Here is a 16,779-nt window from a genome sequence, read left to right as displayed (position 1 = left end):
GTGAGGGTGTGGTCATTGAATAAGAAGTAATATTAGAAAGCTCACATTCTATATCTTGGTAAGTTTGGGCAGGTAGATTTTCAAATTCTGGGACCATCCCGAAATCAAACTTTAAAGTCATGATAATTTGGAAGCATGTATCAAAGTGAGAGAAATAAGTTATTGTTAAAAGTCATTACTTGGAGGCAAGTACAAGACTTTTTTTTTTTTTTTTTTTTTTGGTGTATTCCATCAAGCAGGAAACAAAGTAAATATTAACACAGAAATATTTGGAAGTGGAGGGTCTTATACAATGGGTAATTTCAATAGGTCTGCAGTTACTTGGCCTTGGTAGGTGTTTGGTTTAGGGTGGACTTCAGTTATGTTTAAACTTGTAATTCAACAATGGTACTGTACTAGTCAGGAGTGGGGGTGGAAATTATCTAATTCCCATAAGCAGCAATTCCTGCTGCTCAATTCAGTATTTCAGTTTTTTAGGATAATGGTTTTTCAAACCCTACTGTTCAGATTACTAATATATATATATATATATATATATATATATATATATATATATATAATGAGAATGGCAGCTGGTTTCTGTTCTTTAGTTTTTTGTTAGTGGACTATTGCTTGTCTTGATTTTACCGCCGGACTATAAACCATGCTCAAAGTAGCCTGTGTCTTTGCCTCGCCCCGTTATGCTCCCTGAACTCTCAGGGCACTCTAGAAATAGAATACTTGTTACCAACGGATATGATTACTTATTTTCTTGTATGTCTCTTCCAAGTAAACCTCATGTTTAGTAAAATACCTTGTAAGTAGTAGTACTTTATAAAAGTACTTTATAAAGTATTTTTGATTTTACATACCATCAGGATTTGGGAATACATACATATTAAATGAGTTTATAAACTCACATAAGAAAAACATACCATCAGTGTCTACAAAACTAAATAAAATTACCCCATAAATGAATACCTAGTATATTGATAAAAAGGACTAAGAACTATGAATATAGACAATTATTATAACAACCCACAAGATTACAACAATGACCATACAAAAACTGAGAATCCTTATTTTTCTTTTACTAAGTCTATGTTTTACCTTTGAAGAGCTCAGGAAATAAGCACATCAAGTAAAATAAAGCCTATATTTTTTAAAAACTTGACTTATTAGCAGAGGCTTCAGAAACATTTCTCTATATATGTACGTGGTAAATACCAAACAGTTGAGCTTGCATCTACCGTTATTGTTCTATATCTGAAAAACAAATGATCTGTTTGAACACACTGACCTTACGCCTAGTCATGGAGATCAACTCACATAGAATCCACAGCAGAACAACTCCAGTGTAGCGATCTTTCCTGGAAAACATCTGCTACCAGCTGAGTGTGTTTACATTTTGGCAGCCCTGGCAGATGTGCTCATAGATAGCCCATCTGTGTGGTGTTGGGAGGCTAGAGGTAAGGGAGCTGGTCTGGACAGACAGCGGGGAGAGAGCTTATTGTAATACACCGAGTTGTTCTAGAAAATGCAAATTAGCACCTCATAGCATTTTTTTTTTCTTCCTGTGCTACTAATGCCTTATAGTGAACTAATTTGTTTGCATTGCCCAGAATAAGCAATAAAGTTATGTTTGGGACTGCTCTTCAACATGTAGCCATGGTCTGATTAGTACTTTAGGAAAAAAAGAATAATTAATATAAAAATTAATATTGAAAGTTTAGAGAATAAATAAATATATCAGTTTAAAATATTTTTCATACTTGAAAATATTATTAAGATAATATTTTGGTCTATGGGGAAAAAACACCGAATGAATGAAGTATCACCCTTTCTACCTGAAGCTCTTACATGTCCTCTTCTTTGCATTGCTTGTTATAGTCTGAAGTATTATTCAAAGTGTGTTGTGTGTAACATAATTTCACACTTACTAGAAGTTACATACAAAATTACTTATGTCTTTTTAAATAGCAATTTCTTTCTTTATTGTAAGATTTCTCAGATCTTTTAATATGTTGATGTATTTTCAGAATCTCCAAGGGAGAGAGATACAGAATTCTCATTCAATGAGCATATTTTTGTGGAACATATACTGGACTAATATTCTCTTGTGTTTACTTGAGAAAGTCTACTTTGGTGATTGAGTCAGAAATCAGCAATCTGGAAGGAAAAAAGTTTAAAAAGAGAGATTTATATTGGCATTCAATTATTTCACATAATTTGTTTATTGAGATTCCAGAAATTAAGCAACTAAGTGACTGAGATATATCTCTTAAGAATGGATCAAACAATAATTTTATTCTTATATCCAAGATTTTTTTTCTTTCATGGGCTCATGCACGATGAAACTAGTTTGTAAGGGAGATCATTAAGATGCCCCGTGAATTTGGAGATTAGGTTTTTCCCATTCTCATAAAGAAAGGAAACTAGTAAAAGATATTTTAAAAACATATAAAATGCATGAACTTTGCCATCTGCACAACTTCAACCTTAAGATATTTGAGTAGTTGCTAAAACAGATGAACAAAACACCCAAATTCAATCACATGTTTATATAGGAATCTCATAATTAAGAGTTTTAAATAACTGTAATGTAACAGATTTTGTGATACATAAAGTCAGATTCTAACATAAGAGTAATGAAACTTGCATAAAAAAAAAATGTAGGAAGAGTTTGGAGCAAGAATCCGTAGTGTTTATGCAGCACAGCTAGGAGAGAGCCACTGACCTGGGAGGCACAGATCTTCTTGTCATTAGAAATGATTGCTCTATTTGGAGACAGGGATAGCTTATTGGATGGTCCCGAAGTCTAAGTTATATACCCCTCCTGTATACTTACCTATACTTTTGATCTGTGCTCATTAAATAATTTTTTTTGTTTCAGTTTTTTATTTAAATTCTAGTTAACATATAGTGTAATATTGGTTTTAGGACTAGAATTCAGTGATTCATCACTTGCATATGACATCCAGTGCTCAACACAAGTGCCCTCCTCAATGCCCATCACCCACCTAGCCCATCCCCCACCCACCTCCCTCCAGTAACCCTCAGTTTGATCTCTATGGTTCAGTTTCTTTTTTTTTTTTTTTTACTTTTATTATGTATGTCAATCACCATACATTACATCATTGGTTTTTGATGTAGTGTTCCATGATTCATTGTTTGCGTATAACACCCAGTGCTCCATTCAATACGTTCCCTCTTTAATACCCAATACCAGGCTCACCCATCCCCCCACCCCCCTCCCTCTGGAACCCTCTGTTTGTTTCTCAGAGTCCATAGTCTCTCATGGTTCGTCTCTCCCTCCAATTGAGATAGGAGCCCATCAAAATCCTTGAGGAGAACACAGGCAGCAACCTCTTCGACCTCAGCTGCAGCAACTTCTTCCTAGACATATCACCAAAGGCAAGGGGAGCAAGAGCAAAAATGAACTATTGGGACTTCATCAAGATAAAAAGCTTTTGCACAGCAAAAGAAACAGTCAACAAAACGAAAAGACAACCGACAGAAGGGGAGAAGATATTTGCAAATGACATATCAGATAAAGGGCTAGTATCCAAAATCTATAAAGAACTTATCAAACTTAACACCCAAAGAACAAAGAATCCAATCAAGAAATGGGCAGAAGATATGAACAGACATTTTTCCAAAGAAGACGTCCAAATGGCCAACAGGCACATGAAAAAGTGCTCAACATCTCTCGGCATCAGGGAAATCCAAATAAAAACCTCAGTGAGATACCACCTCACACCAGTCAGAATGGCTAAAATTTACAAGTCAGGAAACGACAGATGTTGGCGGGAATGCGGAGAAAGGGGAACCCTCCTACACTGTTGGTGGGAATGCAAACTGGTGCAGCCACTCTGGAAAACAGTATGGAGGTTCCTCAAAAAGTTGAAAATAGAGCTACCCTACAACCCAGCAATTGCACTACTGGTTATTTACCCCAAAGATACAAATGTAAGGATCCAAAGGGCTACGTGCACCCTGATGTTTATAGCAGCAATGTCCACAATAGCCAAACTATGGAAAGAGCCATGATGTCCATCGACAGATGAATGGATAAAGAAGATGTGGTATATATATACAATGGAATATTATGCAGCTATCAAAAGGAATGAAATCTTGCCATTTGCAACGACGTGGATGGAACTGGAGGGTATTATGCTGAGCAAAATAAGTCAATCAGAGAAACACATGTATCATATGATCTCACTGATATGAGGAATTCTTAATCACAGGAAACAAACTGAGGGTTGCTAGAGTGGTGGGGGGTGGGGGGGATGGGGTGGCTGGGTGATAGGAGGGTATCCATTGGGGAGGATATGTGCTATGGTGAGCGCTGTGAATTGTGTAAAACTATTGAATCACAGACCTGTACCTCTGAAACAAATAATACATTGTATGTTATGGTTCAGTTTTTTAAGATTTGTTTCCCTCTCTCTTTTTTTCCCTCTTCCCATAGGTTCATCTGTTTTGTTTCTTAAATTCCACATATGAGTGGAATCATGTGGTATTTGTCTTTCTCTGACTTGTTTCACTTAGCATTGTGCTCATTGAATAATAATTTGTTTGCAAACTTAGTTTTGCAGGGAATCTCTTGTCAGTTAAAAAGAGGCAGCATCAAAATGTGACGGTTGAGAAGGTAGACACAGAAGTCAGACTAGTTGGATTTAAATCCTGGTTCTTTCACTTCTGAGCTATGTCACCCTTAGCAAGTCACATAACCACTCCAGCTCATCTGTAAAACTGAGATACTGCCATATCCATTGCATAGGTTCATGCTGAGGTGTGATTTTATCCCAAGAATCAACAGGGATTACCCATTGTATATGGGTCCTTGAAAATAAAAGGTAATTATGTAAATCCAAATAACGTCTATAGTCATTAAACATTGTTAATGGTTCACTCTTGGTCTCTAGCAAATACTTTAAAATTGCAGAATGCTAGAAGTGACCTCATGAAAACAGACATAGTAGTTTCTGGAGAAAATAGTGCAGAGTCTGAAAACGTAGATTTGTCAGTTAGAGAAAGCCATGGAAGAAGATTTAAATATGCAGGTTTTCAGAATCATCTCCTGGAATGTGAACTGCAAACAGTAGTAAGTGGACCTAACAGCAGTTGAAATCACAAGGCAAGGGGAGCCACAAGAGCATGCAGCGTGCAAGGGGCCATGGACCTCTCCAGCCATGAAACTGGGTTGACCTGCGGACAGCAGTCAGTGGGAATATAAACTGGATACAAATGTAACTGGTGTAACACTCCATTCCCTCAACCACAAACAGAATGTACCACGGCAAAAATTGTTAAAGATTTCCTGATGTTCATGGGGCTGTGGATATTGTTCATGTTTCTGTGCATACGCTGTAAAAATAAATGGTTTGCCAAATTGCCATCGGCTGGGCAGAGGGGCAGGGAAGACAAAAGCACTAGCTAAAGCTTGTTAAAAACTGTCCTCTTATATTGACATACAAAGTGGAACCGAGGGCTTGGATGTAAGAGATAAGAGAGAACTTGAAAAAAAAAAAAGGGAGATTTAATTTATTTTACAGTTTTACAAATGATAAAACAATAACACCCAATTGCTATACATAAACAATAGGAAACAGTGTTGAACAGAATGAACTTGACAGAATAAATCTCATCTTTCAATTCCACAAATGATATAAGAAATATTCAGTAGCAATTATCCTGTGCAGCAGTGCTATCTCTGTAAACTTTTTTCTTCCTGCTATATACATTTGAAACACTTGTGCTTTTGCCTACACAAAGAAACAGTATTTATTAAAAGGTGCTACTTAAATGGGAGACACAGGGCCAGGGAACCACTGAAAACTGCAATTCAAATACATTGCCAGCTTGAAAACTTTTTTTAATTTTAATTTTTTCTTCTTTTTTTTCTTTTTTTTTTCTTTTTTTAAGATTTGGCCATACTAGACCCTTATTGAAACTCTAAATATGAACAATAGAATTCAGTTATAAAGTAGATCCGTCTTAAAGCAGGTTAGTAACTGAAGTCTCAAAAGAACTTCTTTATTCTAAAGTGTCCTTCTCTCCAGAGTGCTTAACAATACAGCCTCTGAAGATGTTAGCATGACACAAATCTAGTGGGTGTATATTACAGACTATGTGGATAACACAGACACACATATATAACATTGTATATATGCATCACACATGTCTATTTGTACTATATAGGTATATCTATAGCACATGTATAATAAAATATCTATTTCTAGGTGGGCTTTATTTGGATTTTTTTTCATCAGATATGAACAATAACCCTCTTTCACTCAATTTTTAAAACATTGGTATATTGATAAGGTCTAATGGGGAAATTTTCAAACTTGTAGAGGTAACAACTAACTATACATAACTCTTCCTATACCTCTTCCACAATTATAGATACTCCCAACAATAAGCACATGAAAACAACTCTTATGAACCAAATACCACATTGTGTGCATTGTGACTAACTGGCTCAATTAGAAATAAATTACTTTGTTCACCCTTTTCCTGTGTAGAAGCTTAATAACTAGTTGGTATGTACACTACCCATAGCATTACTTAAATAAATTGCTTATGTAAGCATATATGCAGAAATTCCCATTAGCAATTGATATACATTTCATATGATATACAATACATAAAGACATTTGAATGCCCAGCACCTTCTTTCAGACAGAAAAACTTCCACAGTAATTTCATCAGTCCTGTGGGCTGAATCACTAGATTTGCCCAGAAAATCTGTTACTGATTCATTTTTTTTTATTCCAGCAATTTAATATTAAATATAGAACAGGCTGGGTAATAATGATGAAAATGTTTCCATGGCCTATTCATGTCAACAGCACAGTAACAACCACATTCTCTAAAAGACAGAATATTCCACAATCAGCTGCCTGAGCATTGCCAGGTACAGGGGTAAATCGTGAAAAAGAAACAAAAAATTAAAGCTGTGAACATGTGACACGTCTCAAAAGAAAAAAATTCAGATGTTTCAAGTATGTATTTATAATTTGATTTTATCATGATCCCTTTTGGCCCCTTATTGGTTAAATGGAATTATTTTTCTTATTCTTGCTATTAGCCTTCAGTGATCTCCTTGCCTTATCCCTGTAAGAAGGCCACAGTAGCTTTATGAAGGTGGTGGGGTGGATGGAAAGGTATACAATAGGGAATAAAATGGTCTAGGACAGTTTGTTTTCTTTGAACACTAAATGCCTTTAATTGAATTCATTCTTGAGTACTGAAAGTTCCCTGAGATGAACAAAAGTAGTCTCAGTCGATACTGAAGCCCTTTTCATATGCTGAACATTTTCAGAACTGGGCCATTTATTTAGAGAACACAAAGTATAGGGTAACAAAGCAACATGAAGCTAAAAAGGCACTACTCAATGCATTTGTGAGATAAACATTAATGCACTAAACAGTGAGTGTCTGGGATGCTTTTGCTGTGGCCTTAAAATTGTTTAAACACATTTGATGATGCAGTAAAAATGGCAAGGTTCCTTGCTGCTGCTTTTTAAGACATAATTTGAATGAGTTCTGAGATGGATTTTACTTATCAGAATTTACTTGTAACTTCAAATTTTCTATTGAATTCAAATTAAGGGCTATTCAAACAACTTACCCACAAATAGTAAAAATTAAGGTTCTATAAATCACCTCCTTTGGATTTGTTAGGTAAATCAGACTTTTCAACTTTACATTCAAAATACGTGCCTAATTCTTTTAAGATTTCCAATAGATAAGAGGTTAATGATAAAAGTGCATCATGTTCTGTCCATTTTTAGCTCTGCATCTCCTTTATGCATTCTATTTTGTTTTCTTAGAGACACATGAATTCTAAAATATAGTATTCTGAAACCCAAGGTTCTCTTATATTTTTAAACATAATACCACATATTATTAATATATTAAGAACTGTCCTACTGTGAACATCCTTTTCTATGATAACTTATATATGTGTGTGTGTGTGTGTATATATATATATATATAAAATCTCCCCACTATTTATTCTTTTTTTTTCAGACTGTCTTCCCTAAGAAACAAAACATACATATTCCCCACACTATTTCTTCTTTCCTCAGACTGTCTTCCCTAAGAAACAAGAAGTCAGCCAAGTGCTTCAGGCCAAGAGTAGAAGTAGGAACAGAGTACTTCTGCTTTCTAAACAATTTACCATTAGGATTACCTACCAGTGTAGTATAAGTTAACAGAAAACTGGCCTATTGGTCAATTCTATCCCATGTTACAACTTTTTGAATCACTTTCTTGATAATTTCATGTGCTTCTTTGAAAACACATTAAGGTGATATTGTGAATAAATTTAACCACAGAAAAAATATTGGTCAATTTAATTCACTTGACGTGCAAATACTGACCCACAGTTTCATTATTAAATCTCTTAAAATTAATCATCTATTATGGAGAAAACAATCTATTAATCATGTTATTTCTGCACTAAGAAAATTTAACAGTGACATAAAGAGAATGCCAATCTTTCCATTTGAAGTATAAGGGGAATATCAAAGAACTGGAAGTCTCATTTCAGCCCCATCAGTCTAACATTTATTCTAAAGGGCAAAATGCTTCCACAAAATTATTATGAAATGTAAAAGCTATGGAAGTCTTCCTTCAAATAAAAATAAAGTTTGAGTTTGCAAACTTTAATACCTCTAAAGACAACTTCCATATTAGTAGCATAATAATATATTAATATATTATTTTCATGAAAGGAGAATGGTTTGTTGTGTAGAAACATCAGCACAATCTTTGGTACCAAACGTACTTGTTTTTTCTGCTAATTTTACCATCTCAGATGACATAGAACATCTTTCCTTTAGAATGGCTCAAGATTACTGAGTGATACAGTTTAGCTGGTACCTTCTCCACCCCTGGAAAAAATCTGGAGGTTTAGAGTTGTGCAAAATAAAACTCTTTGACAAAGTCGTCCTGTGATTGCTCTTTAAAAATATAAGAACTGTAAAAATGATTCCTTGAAGGTTATTTATCTCATTCATTTTTATCTCAGAAAGGATTTCTAAGCACCCAATACCCAAACCAAAAGAGATTCCAGAAGACAAAAACAAAAACAAAAACAAAAGTTCATGATCAGACTCAGAGTCCTGACTGAAGGCATTTACTTGAGTTGTTTCATCTTATGGATTTCACTGCTCAAACTCTTTCCATCTCGGTTTCTGCTGACAAGGATGGTTTAATCCCCAGGGCTGAGTTGTGTTCCTGGGTGACTCTTCTAATGTGCTTGGCATTGCCGTGGCAGCCCAACAGTGATGAACATATTTGCCTCATTAACTAATGACAGGTGCATTGTTGGATCTTGTAAACACTACTGATTATACATTCAAACTGTGTTCTTAGTGGAAGTGGCACTTACTAGGACCCTTGAAGTCAAAATATGTGTTTTTTAGAGCACTTTGCAGGTATTTCATCAGCTGGTAGTGGATTTCTCATGTGTCCTTTATCACCTTGCCGATACTTGGTGGATGCTGAAACTCAGTCTTGTTTTGGATCCCATTTTCAAATCTTAGGAAGCATCTTCAGAAAAGAAGTGCATCTTCAGTTTGTTTGTGTGTTTTCAAATGTGCTTTATTGCTTTACACACTTTCCTGTTGTTAGTTTCAGAGCTCCTCTATTATGTAGCACATTCAACGTTTTGAATTCTAATGGCATTCTGTGAGGACTAGCGTTGGAAAAATACCTATATTTTAAGTCATCGTAGTAATGATATTTGACAGCTTTTCCATTCAAATCCTTAGGGAATGGCCAGAATCCATACAGGTGAATCTCATCACAGAATCTTGTGGCAAGTGTATACATGAGGAGACCTGTGCTGGGTCTTTTGATGGGAACTTTGTTTGTCAGCCAGTAACTGGAAAAGAAAAAAGCACACAGAAGAGAAGAATTTAGAGAAACATACAACATACCCTACAGCAAAGTATATACTATGTGGAATCAAAGTAAATTAAATTTGAAAAGTATTGTTATGAATAACATTCAAAAGATTGTTGAAGAAATAACATATTTCTCAAGCACTTAGAAAAATTAACATATTTATCTTATTTTTCCTTATCCTTTATTTCCTTGCTTATTTGTGAGGTCATGCAAATAGTCAGGGGACCTAGAAAGTGTGTAAATATTACTGTGGACTATCGTATTCAAAATGAATTAGCAGCAAACATTTATAATAATATACAGAATAGAATCTTCTCAGAAAGTGTTAAATATGACTGTAAACGACACAGTAATTGGGCAAAGATTAGGTAATTCTCCTAGAAAAAGAGATTTTAAAACTTTGCCCATAGGTTTTTCAAAATCTCTGATATTTCAATTAAAAATCCAAACAAATGCTTTGCTTGCCTTATACTAACTGACTTAATTTCAATTGTCCAAACCCCATTTTACAAAAGCTAATTAAAAATATTGCCTCAACCCACAGAAAAACAGCATAAAACAAATAACATATAAACATAAACAATTCACCATTTATTCAGTTTAACATTTTGTTACATAGGTAAAATAAATTAATGCTGATCAGTATTTTATACTATTCATTTCGAAGGCAATAAAATACTCCAAAATGTTCAGATCCATCATTATTGCTAAACTTTGTTCACCTGAAAAGCATGCAAACTCACAAGTTAATCATCACCCCTGGCGAGGAAGGGGGTTTCCAATACTTCATGGCATACTCATTATCTTATACAGAAACAGCTAAAAGAGGAAGGGCATAGATTTTCTTTAACTTTCAAAGTTGTCCAATTACAAATAGAATAAAGTTAATATATATATTTTTAAAATTTTTGTTTTTACTCATCTCTTATTTGGGAAAATATATACTCTGCCTGCCATTCAAATGTAAAGTGGAAGATTCTATTAGATTCTGGTCATTGCTGTATTTACATATTTGCCTTAGATTTTATATAATATTCTTTCCTTTGTCTTTTTTTTTAAGATTTTATTTATTTATTTGACAGAGAGAGACAGCGAGAGAGGGAACACAAGCAGGGGGAGTGGGAGAGGGTGAAGTAGGCTTCCTGCTGAGCATGGAGCCTGATGCAGGGCTCCATCCCAGAACCCTGGGATCATGATGTGAGCCGAAGGCAGATGCTTAACGACTGAGCCACCCAGGCACCCCTCCTTTGTCTTCTTTTTTAAATAATTTATGAAGCTTTCCAGGGGACACCAAATACACCTAGACTATTGAATGTTGACCAAGAAATACTGGACTTTGAAACATTCCTACATTCAAATAGGGAAAATACACTTATCCACTATCATTCCTCTTTCTTTCCCCCCTTCTTTTCTCCCCCCTCCTTTGAACAGGGATTGACTTTTCACATTTTTTAATTCTCTAGTTGGTTGAAGGTCTCGTGCTGAATGTTTTGAGCAATATGAAATGCACTGTAGCCCTTTTGTTATCAAAAGTGTTTTAAGGAAGCCTATTTTCAATAAAGAAGATTCATAAGGAATTTTCAGAGATTATTATTTAAGAAATTTTATCAACATAAAGATAGCTAATGAACAAAAACCATAGCACGTGCATTCTTAGCATCATGAAGAAACCATAGATATTGGTTTTGTGCAAGGAGCTTACAATACAGTTTGAAGGTTTTGAAGAGACTGTGATACAGCCGAAAGCTCTTTTAGCTTTGAGAAAGCAGATGTTCAAACACAAAATGATTATTATTGGAAAATTTTGTGAATGTGATCTGTATGTGGTTACAAATGTCAGTCGATGAAGTTGGTTAGTTAAAAAAAAAAACACATGTTGGGGCGCCTGGGTGGCTCAGTTGGTTAAGCAACTGCCTTCGGCTCAGGTCATGATCCTGGAGTCCCTGGATCGAGTCCCTCATTGGGCTCCCTGCTCGGCAGGGAGCCTGCTTCTCCCTCTGACCCTCCCCCCTCTCATGTGCTCTCTCTCTCTCTCTCATTCTCTCTGTCTCAAATAAATAAATAAAATCTTAAAAAAACAAAAACAAACAAAAAAAATGCATGTTATTTATAAATTTTTAAAGCGGCTGAGGCAAGTTCAAACTCAAAAAATGATTATTTCTATCGGGGAACGTCAATGATTGGGAATAGTCTGGCAATATGGAGGTCGTGCTGAATTACCTTATTCCTGAAGTGAGAAAAGAAAATAACTGTCAGGAAATAATATAATGCTATATTATTTGTAGGGGACTCCAAGGTCACATTTATATGTGAATTCAAGAACACATTATAAATAAACACTTTCCATTTTCTGGAGAGATTTCCTGGATAGCCACTCAACGATGATCAATCGTAGAAAAAATACCAAAGCAACTTTTATATGTAATACAAATAAGTAGTTATAATATTAGAAAAAAACGCCAAAGGCAAAATTATTGGCCTAAATATTTTTAAATAGTGTCAGAGATATGCAGGCACTCAACATTTTTTGATCCAGGGCATCACATGCGATACCACAAGCAGAAAATGAGTGACGGCATCTTCTTACCCTCAAGACTCTGACATCTAAAAGCAGAGCAGGTAAATGAGCATAATGGAGACATCAGCACATCCAGAAGAAAACAAGAGAAAAATGTAATTCTTGGGACAATTCTCAAGTATGTGATGTGATTTCAGTGAGGATTTTATAGAGGAAATAAATTTGTGACTTTTGGAATAGGGAAGATATACCTGGGATATTAATTAATTGATATTAAGAAAAATTGTGTTTTGAAAACTAAACTCAGATCGCAAATGATCCTACTTGAAAATAATGGGTAGAGAGGCTTTAGAAACTTGTTACTTTAATCTATGCAGTTCAAACACTGGTGCTAATAAATGTTGCTTTAGAAATCCTAAAGCTTTCTGATGTTTGGCTTGTAACAATTTGAATAATTTCAAAGAAAAAATGAACTACCCATTTTCAGGACATTTTTGGAGAAAAAGCACAAAATAAATGCCGTTTTATCAAACAGATCTTAATAAATGGTATCAACATGTAACTGATAAATTGAAACGAAACCTTAAAGCAGGTTGGGAACTAAGGCCACAGCTAATAACATTCTGTGAAATTAAAAAGACACAGGAACTGATCCGAATATAGTCAGTAAGAATTTCCTATGTGCTTATTATAAATCTAATGTCGGGCTTGAAATTGTATAGGCCAACATAAATTACCGATATTCAGTATTTGCCCGGGAACACATTCCATATGTGAAAAGGACAAAAATGGATATTCTTTTTAAATTCTATTAGCACAGTCAGTTAGATAGTATCTGCCAACTTTACAAGCCAAAATCCAGAGAACAATTTTAAAATCCATATCTGGAAGTATCTACTTATGTACAAGCTGACATTTAAAAACCACAAATTTCTTGTGAAGAGTTAATCAAAAATAGAATGTTAACTTAAGTTTTTAACCCTAATTAGGAAAACATAGAATTGAAAATAATACATATATAAAATAATGAACTACTTATATTCTAATTCAGTATAAGCTGTTCTAATTTTTATCTCAAATTCATTTCTGTTGTAGTTTAAAATTGGCAATGTTTTCAATTCAGCAAATAATCTAGTTTCCATGTATGTATTTCTTTTTATAGAAATTGATTTTTTTAATCATAAAATCAATGCGGGCTCCCCGTAGAAAATTTGAAGAAAAAAGATATGAATGAGGAAGAAAAATATTACTTATAATCCAACTACATAGAGATAATTACTGTTATAATGTGCAGCATCCTCTTGTTTCCCTAGCTGTTTTGGATCTTAATATATATTATATTATATATTATATGGATACATATTATATATATTAATATATAATATATAATAAAATATACATATTATATAATGATTATATGTATTATAATCATTCATACAGAGGGTGTTTTTCACCAGCTAGGCTAAGTTTTATTTCAGATACTATTAATTCCCTTCCTCCCTTTCTTTCTGCTTCAGTGTTGTAATACTCTGTCTTGTTGTGTGAAACAAACTCACCCTGGATTTTAAGTGTAAATTGAACATTTCTAACTTTTTATAGATGCAATAGCCTCCATAGGTCTCAATCCTTCCCAGCATGGAAGCTCTGTTCATGCCAAGCAAGTGTCTTACCTCCCTTTCCTCCAACATATCCATCCCATTTCTTATTTCAAACCAACTCAACACTTGCAGTGTCTACCCACCAAATCAATGTCACTCCTTGGGAAAGCTACTTCACTTCCTTGGACCTCAGTTAGTAATATTTAACCTGTAAGGTTGTTATGATAATGCAAAAGAGATAGTAAGTATGAAGGTCATTGCACAAGCTTGACACGTGGTAAGTAATATTAATTGAATTTTAACCTATCCCACAACAACCCATTCCTCAGTCCCACTCACACATCCTACTTCTCTCCTGGTGCCTTGCATAACTGCATATTGCCTGGAGAATTGTGGTCATGTCATTTAACCTCAAAGGGCATGTTTCTTTAGTTGAGAAACAAAAACATTTAATTGTATGGCTTTCAGGTTTCCTCTATCTATAAGATTCTATGGCTGTTTCAAATCTTCTCTCTCCATGAAACTGCACACTGCTTGAAATTGTGTGAAACACTCTTGGTTCTTCTCTGCTACCCCCTCCTCATTCTGTTCTCTTCAACTTTTTTTCAGGTTTTAATACACTGAAAAGCAAAGAAAGTACTCAATATAGTAGTTTTGGTATTAAAGCCCACAATAGCTTAGATTTTATCTCATAATCAAATTAGGTAATAATCACCTGGTAAGCCAAAATATATTATTTCAAGCAACCAACATTTTCAAAATAAAAGAAAAAACTTATCTTCAACAGCATTCAGCATTTGATATACTTATGACAGTTCACACTCAACAATTTGGCAAAAAAGGAACATTAATTTGCATTTATATTTAACCAAAGAAGTGTACAAATTTAGAAGTAGTATTTTTTCCTCTTAAGATACTATTCTTCTAAAAATCGAACATGAAAATTTCTAGAAGAATATAAAATATGATATAAAATATTCTAGAATATGGAATTCCACTGTGCCAGTTTTAATATATTATTTGCAAAGTTTCCATTTATGAACCCAGCAACTCTTTTCTCAGGAATGTGATATGAAGTACATAGCATAAGGTGCCTGTGCATACAATTTTCCTCTCTTATTTATCTTCCCACAACTGAGCTTTGTCCTTGTCCTGCAGGAAGATTCTGTTAAGGGTAAGTAATATGGCTTCTGGGTCTGAAATGTCTACAGAAATTTGAGATATTATAAAAGAATTAGCTTTCCATAATTCATCTTTGCAGAAGATGGGTTCATCTCCCCAATTCCATACTCCATGCCTCAAAACTAATTTTTAATGATACCTGAATATTATACACAAGTGTTCGGATATTCTGTCCTCCATATTTGTTAATATGTTGATTCATTCTTAGAGAAAGGACATGTGAATAAGCTGCATAATATAAAACTTAAAGCAGTCATTCCATTTCAATATTCCATATTGAAATGGAATATCTCTGCTGTTTTGTTTTCAACTGTTCACACAATCCTTCCATTGTATTCCCAGTCTATGGTATGCTCCATCATATGAATCTACTTTTGAAAGTGCATAAAACTTAATTTTGTTTCAAAACTGTTTTGGTAACTAATGAAGTATTATATGTTGGCTAATTGAATTTAAATTTAAAAAATTAAGATGAATGAAAATATCCAAAGACAACAATAAAGTGTGGCTATATGGAAAAAAAATTTTTTTTAAATACATAAATTTGTTTTGGTAAAGTTTATAATAACTCTTATCAAGATTATGAAATAGCTTGTCTTTCTATAACGGTAGGTTGGTGATAATTTCTTTAAGAACAGAAAAAGAACTTCCAGTACTGTACTCACAGAGAATAATTCAGTCCACCATGAATTAATCCTTATAGTATCCCATTAAAGCAAAAAGCGATGCATCTTAGATCTCCCTCTCATGTGAAGAAACAAAGGGATAGAGAGGCATATTTCATGTTCTTTGGCAAGCTAGGAGTAAACCCAGGAGTAAAAACATAAGCAATGTCATACAAAGTAGCAATGATAATACTAATTTATTGAGTGTTTATAAAGGACCAGAGACCCTGTTAAGAGCTCTACCTATGTTGTTTTTCTCATTTAATCCTCATCACAAACCCTAGAAAGGATGCTAGTTCACAGATGGGGACACCGAGGCTTGGGCAGGTTAAATAAGCAGTTTAAGGTCATGGAGACTGTAGGTGACAGGGCCAGGTTTCAAGCCCACACCTAGATGGCTATGATGATTTCAATTTTAACTAAAAAGGAATGGGATTATTTAACTTCTCAAGAGAATTCAGCTTGGAATAGTAATTTCCTGGGTACATTTTCAACATAGGGTTCATATGGGAAAAAAAATAGTTCTGGATGGTCTTCTGGCAATTAACAGTCTGGTGTCAGTGGTGATGTGTTTTACACATGGAGCTTTTTGGGCTTTTTTATTTCTTTCAAAGGTTAATAAGAGCTGACCCACTTTTCCCATGAACACTCTCAAAAGTATTCCAAATCAGATGATTTTGTAGTTTCAGTATATAACTTAACCACATTGCAAATGTCAAAGGCAGTGACATTGTATCAAAGGGTAGGGATTCCCATGCAGAGATGAATAAGTTTCTTAAGGTATCTGTAAGTGTTATTAAAATGAAAACAGGGATTGTAACCTCAAGGGGTCAATTTGTCAATATGTTTTCTAGGTGTCCTTTGCGTGCAGAGCTCTATATGATTATATTGACCTTCAAAAGCCTGATTC

The 16,779-nt window shown here is 34.4% G+C and overlaps 1 protein-coding gene across 1 annotated transcript in view; it reads right to left on the bottom strand.

Annotated features, from left to right (window-relative positions):
• Positions 1-4,484: 4,484 nt before the first annotated feature.
• ST8SIA4 (ST8 alpha-N-acetyl-neuraminide alpha-2,8-sialyltransferase 4) overlaps positions 4,485-16,779 on the bottom strand; it is a 99,252-nt gene continuing 86,957 nt past the window's right edge. The window contains exon 5 of the mRNA XM_032403932.1: positions 4,485-9,883. Coding sequence (XP_032259823.1) covers positions 9,601-9,883 — 283 coding nt within the window. The 3' untranslated portion in view covers positions 4,485-9,600. The remainder of the gene's footprint in view (positions 9,884-16,779) is intronic.

This window comes from Phoca vitulina, unplaced genomic scaffold (genome assembly GCF_004348235.1).
Source record: "Phoca vitulina isolate PV1807 unplaced genomic scaffold, GSC_HSeal_1.0 scaffold6, whole genome shotgun sequence".
NCBI classification, from domain to species: Eukaryota; Metazoa; Chordata; class Mammalia; order Carnivora; family Phocidae; genus Phoca; species Phoca vitulina.
This window is presented reverse-complemented; position numbering and strand designations above follow the sequence as displayed.